The sequence below is a fragment of the Quercus lobata genome, chromosome 8 (assembly GCF_001633185.2).
Source record: "Quercus lobata isolate SW786 chromosome 8, ValleyOak3.0 Primary Assembly, whole genome shotgun sequence".
NCBI lineage: Eukaryota > Viridiplantae > Streptophyta > Magnoliopsida > Fagales > Fagaceae > Quercus > Quercus lobata.
The window spans coordinates 44,049,255-44,054,593 of NC_044911.1; the positions used below are offsets into that span (position 1 = coordinate 44,049,255).

The following is a 5,339-nucleotide window of genomic DNA, read 5'->3' on the forward strand; positions in this document are numbered from 1 at the left end:
AACAGCTTACAACTGACATTTCTATTAGTCAATTACTCATACGCTGATCATAACTCTAAAAAATACCAATACAAATGCTTCACAACTCAATCTCTTCTCTCTACCTTCATATAAACCCTTTATCCAGTTTCCTATGCTGCTTCCTCTCAGCTTAATTTGTAATCTGTCCCAGGTTTTGAACCATGCATTATGTTTATGCCAACTCTACTTTTCAATTTCACAACCCGGGGTTTGCCAGCTCTATTCCATGGTTGCTATAGTCCCAGTGCACCTATATAAAGCCTGTCACCTTACACTTTATATTCAAACAATCTCATATCTCTATATCCTTCTCAAAATCTAATCCTCTCTAGAGCTCTAAACAGAAGTAACAAAAATGTCTTCCTCTTCTCTTAAAGTAGTAATGCTTTCGCTTGCTTTATTCAGTCTCAGTGCTCTGGTGGCTGCCTCAGCAGGAAATTTTTACCAAGATTTTGATATTACATGGGGCAATGATCACGCAAAGATAGTCAATGCAGGCCAATTTCTCAGTCTTTCTCTTGACAATACTTCCGGTTCTGCTTTCCGATCCAAGAATGAATACCTATTTGGAAGGATTGACATGCAAATCAAGCTTGTAAGTGGCAACTCAGCTGGCACTGTTACCACCTATTATGTAAGTCTCAATCCCTTCTTGACATCTACTTCTAAAATTTTGTTATCCTCCATGATTAATTAAACTTTGAAAAATACTAAAGCTACTATAAATGATTACAAATTGATGTAACAAGTATGTGATTAGTTCCACTTAAACAACATAATAAATAAGTATATGAGTTCCCTTTTTATAATTGGTTACACATAAATTTGTAAGATTTATATAGTAAGATTTGTTAAACATTACCCTTATAGCTAATTTACAAACTTGTGCAGTTATCATCTCAAGGACCAAACCATGATGAAATTGACTTTGAGTTCTTAGGCAACCTGTCTGGAGATCCATATATAGTACATACTAATGTCTTCACACAGGGGGAAGGGAACAGAGAACAGCAATTCTATCTCTGGTTTGATCCCACAAAGGCCTTCCACACCTACTCTTTCATCTGGAATTCTCAAGTTATCATGTATGGACACTATAAAGTACATTGAAATTTCTCAAAAGTTTATTATACTTCAGTTAAGAATAATACAATTGCAAATTCTTCTTGCTTATCAGGTTTTTGGTAGATAACATTCCTATAAGAGTGTTCAACAACTTGAAATCACTTGGTGTTCCATTCCCCAACAGCCAACCCATGAGGATTTACTCAAGCCTCTGGAATGCCGATGATTGGGCAACGAGAGGGGGGCTTGTGAAGACTGACTGGACCAAAGCACCATTCATAGCCTCTTACCGAAATTTTGAGGCCAATGCTTGTGTTTGGTCATCTGGGTCATCATCTTGTGTCTACAATTCAAATTCTTTGCAGACTAATACATGGCAGGATCAAGCACTTGATGCAACAGGTCGAAGAAGGATTCGTTGGGTGCAAAAGAAATATATGATTTACAACTACTGCACTGACTTGAAACGCTTTCCTCAAGGTCTTCCACCCGAATGTAAGAGATCAAAGCTCCGCTAAAGGGACTAAAGCACCCTCATACGATTTTTTTTTTTTTTTTTGGTGACTCAGCGTTAGTCTTATAGCTTATGAAAATTCTTTATTCTTTGTGCAAAAATTGTCTAAGAATCAAATAAAATCAAATTTTCTTTTCTTTTGATGGGCATCTTTTCTTTTCCTAACAGCCAATAAATAAATAAATAAATATCTTATCCTTACATATTTCGCACTCCCCAAACCTCCTCATTATAGAAAAGTTTCTCTCCTCTCTCTTCTCTCTCTCTCAGGAGAATCATATCAAGAGGCTAGCGTAAGAAATATCTTCAAGTTTCAATATAGTTTTCGTCTTAAGAACGTCTAAACAAAGGAATTTGGCACTAGCAATCTTTAGATAAGGGGTGATAATATTTGACACAACCAATAGATACAACACAATTTTAATGAATTAGTGATTTAGATGAGTTTTCATCAAAATAGATTGAAACAAGTCATGCAATTGTCAACTAGCAATTAATTTGAAATAAATGATTCATTATTTGTGTCGAAGCAGGTTGACTCATCTTGATGATTTTATCATGTCATTTGTATCTGACATAAATTTGAATTTTAAATATGATGGGAGTTTAGACCCAAGTTGTAAAACAATTAAGCATTTTGAATCCGGATTCAATTAAGTAACCAATTATGCTTGCACATTTAGTTTTTGGGTTTTTTTTTTTTTGATTGGACATTTAGTTTATGGTTAATCACATTACGAACCAATATCGCTAATTAGATAAACAAAAAGAAATTTCCTCAATAAAAAATAAACAAAAAGAAAAGGCAAATAACACAAGTTGATGAAGTGAAAACATTAATTTTGAAAAATTGTTCGACAGTTTACCACCAATCCTCATGGAAACTGATCCACTAAATAGAATTGAAGTTTATATAACATAATCAACCCTAATTATATAGCTACCTCTAGTACTACTTACTAACATGACCACACAACTTCAAATCCCTAGAATACTCTATAGCGGATTTTGCTCCCACGAACACTCTATTTGTAACTTCAAGAACCATCTTAAAGATATTCTCACAGCTGCAACTCTATGATGTAGTCAACATCTTCAACTTAATCACTAGTTTTCAAATCTTCAAAACATGATGGTAATAGAGATTCTGTTCAAGAACCCTATGCATACAAAAGTCGTCTTGTAGTAGTCCTTATATATTCTAGCAAGTAGGGCACAGAATACTAGAGATTGGACAACTTGTTAGGCCTAATTTGGATTCAGGATATGCAATTTTCGAACTATCGAATAGCTATCAAGAAGCTATTGAGCCAATCTCAATCAATCGACTAGGTGTTAAGACTCCAATAAGCAATTTTGATCTATCAAGTTGTTCTGTGCATGAATCTTGGACTTCAAAATATACTCTAAAAACACATAAGACCCAACTATTTGTTCAGAGTTTGAAACTACAAACTATGGACCTAACAAATTAATTAAGCAGATTAATTTTTATTGATTATATTGTTAAACTCTATTGAGAAACCTTAAAATCCCTAACCCTTTTTACCCAAAACAAAAGAGGAAAAGTCAAGTGTCTTGTAATTCAACCGAAACCTCCTGATATTTGCAATTAGGAATTCCATGGTTAAATTTCCCCATCTCACATTGTAAATTTGTAATTATTGAAAAAAAGGGGGTAAAAAACTCTCATTTGAATTTTTTTTTTTTAAGATTGTGCATACTTCTAAATTTGGATGGAACTTCATTACAATGAATTGAAATAAAAAATAATTTAAATTGTGTGCTATTAACAATTTAAATAATATTCAAATATTCAAATAAATCTTTGTGTTTTGAAATCACATCAAACATGTGAAATGTGTCCTAAACAGAAGCCCATCATATAAAGATAGGGAAAAATATTAGGCATTTCTGGAGACCCAATTTCACCCACAGACTCTAGTCCAATATCTAAGGGCATTATTGATGCTGCTACCCAAGCTGAAACTACTGATGCTGAGTTGCCCCCAGTTCCACCTAGTAAAGTGAGTAAGACTGGTACTGATAATGGTAGGAAAAAGTCTTTAGTTTGGAATCATTTTGAAAAAGTAAAGGTAGATGAGGGTGTCACTAAGGCTATATGTAATTGTTTTCAAAAATCATATCATGCTAATAGTAAGAGTTGTGGTACTAGTAATTTGTTAGCTCATGTAACAATTTGTCCCAAGAACCCTAATAGAGAAGATATAGTTGAAGGGCAGAAAACCTTAGCTTTTGAACCCAAAAATGATGGAGACGAAGGGTTCCAACTTGTGTCAACAACCTTTACTATTGAGACTTCTAGAAAGACACTTACTGAAATGATTATAATTGATGAGTTGCCTTTTAGGTGTGTTGAGGGGTATGGGTTTTAAAAATATGTAACTACCTTACAACCTAAGCTCCGTCTAAAGGATATTCCATCTCGTCAAACTATGGCTAGAGATGTGATTGGAATTTATAATAGTGAGAGAGAGAAACTAAGGAAATCCTTGAAGGCTTGTAGGGTGTGTCTTACTACGGACACATGGACTTCTATTCAAAATTTGAATTATGTGTCTCACATGTCACTTTATTGATGATGCTTGGAAGACTACAACAAAATGTACTTTCAGTGACGAAATTTTTTTTAAGTTTTTGTCAAGTTGAAGACCACAAGAGAGAGACTATAGGTAGAAAGATTAAGATGTCTTTGCGTGAGTGGGGTCACTTTGACAGTGGATAATGCTATCTCCAATGTAACCACAATTACATTTTTGCAAAGAGTAACAAAAGATTGGAATGGAACAATTTTAGAAAATGAGTTCATGCACATGAGGTGTTGTGCCCATATCCTAAATCTTATTGTGGGGGAGAGTTTGAAAGAAATTGATGCATCTGTTGCTAAGGTGCATGAAGCTGTGAGATACGTGAAGTCCTCACCCAATAGAAATCAAACTTTTAGGGGTTTTATGGAGAGGTTAGGTATAGAGTCCAAGAGTCTTCTTTGTCTAGATGTACCTACTAGGTGGAACTCAACTTATCTTATGTTAGAAATTGCTAAAAATTTTGATAAAGTGTTCCTTAGAATGGACTTTGAAGATGATAGTTATTCGTCGTACTTTAGGATCAAGGAAGATAGTGGTGGTTTGGGATCTTTTTGTATGAGTGATTTCCAAAATTGTAGGGCATTTGTGACTTTCTTGAGGCTTTTTTACAATGCAACAAAGAAGTTCTCTAACTCTTTGTATATTACTTCAAATGCCTTCTTCGATGAAATATTTGTTATTCAGGAGAGTATTTCTCATTTAGTTAAATAACAAAACACCCTCTTGAAAAACACAACCACAAACATGCAAACTAAATTTGAGAAGTATTGGGGAGAAAGTGATAAAATTAACCTATTTTGTATGTGACTATGGTTCTCAATTCCTGAAAAAATTGAGGTTTTTGAAGTTTTCTTTTTTGTGAAATTTATGGGAATTCAGTGGGGAAAGTGATGGTTGATAAGGTGAAAGATCTTTTGATGAAGTTGTATAATTTTTACTGTTCTATTCATTCCCCAAATGTGCAAGAACCAAGTGGGAGTGAGAGAACACAAATGGAATGTGATGCTAGTGATCCATATGTGATGATTCACTCTCAATATGAGCGTTTCTTGGAAGCTAAGCAATTTGTAGGTTGTAGTAATGAGGTTGAAAAGTATTTGGTTGAAATTGTGATGGTAGAAATGATATGA

General features: G+C 34.2%; 1 protein-coding gene across 1 annotated transcript; it reads left to right on the forward strand.

Moving 5' to 3' along the window:
• Nucleotides 1-376: 376 nt before the first annotated feature.
• Nucleotides 377-5,339, forward strand: LOC115956927. The gene is made up of 7 exons (XM_031075188.1): nucleotides 377-655; nucleotides 913-1,106; nucleotides 1,199-1,400; nucleotides 1,452-1,581; nucleotides 3,539-3,983; nucleotides 4,788-4,897; nucleotides 5,089-5,339. The coding sequence occupies exons 1-7, from the start codon at nucleotides 377-379 to the stop codon at nucleotides 5,337-5,339; spliced, it is 1,611 nt and encodes a 536-aa protein (XP_030931048.1).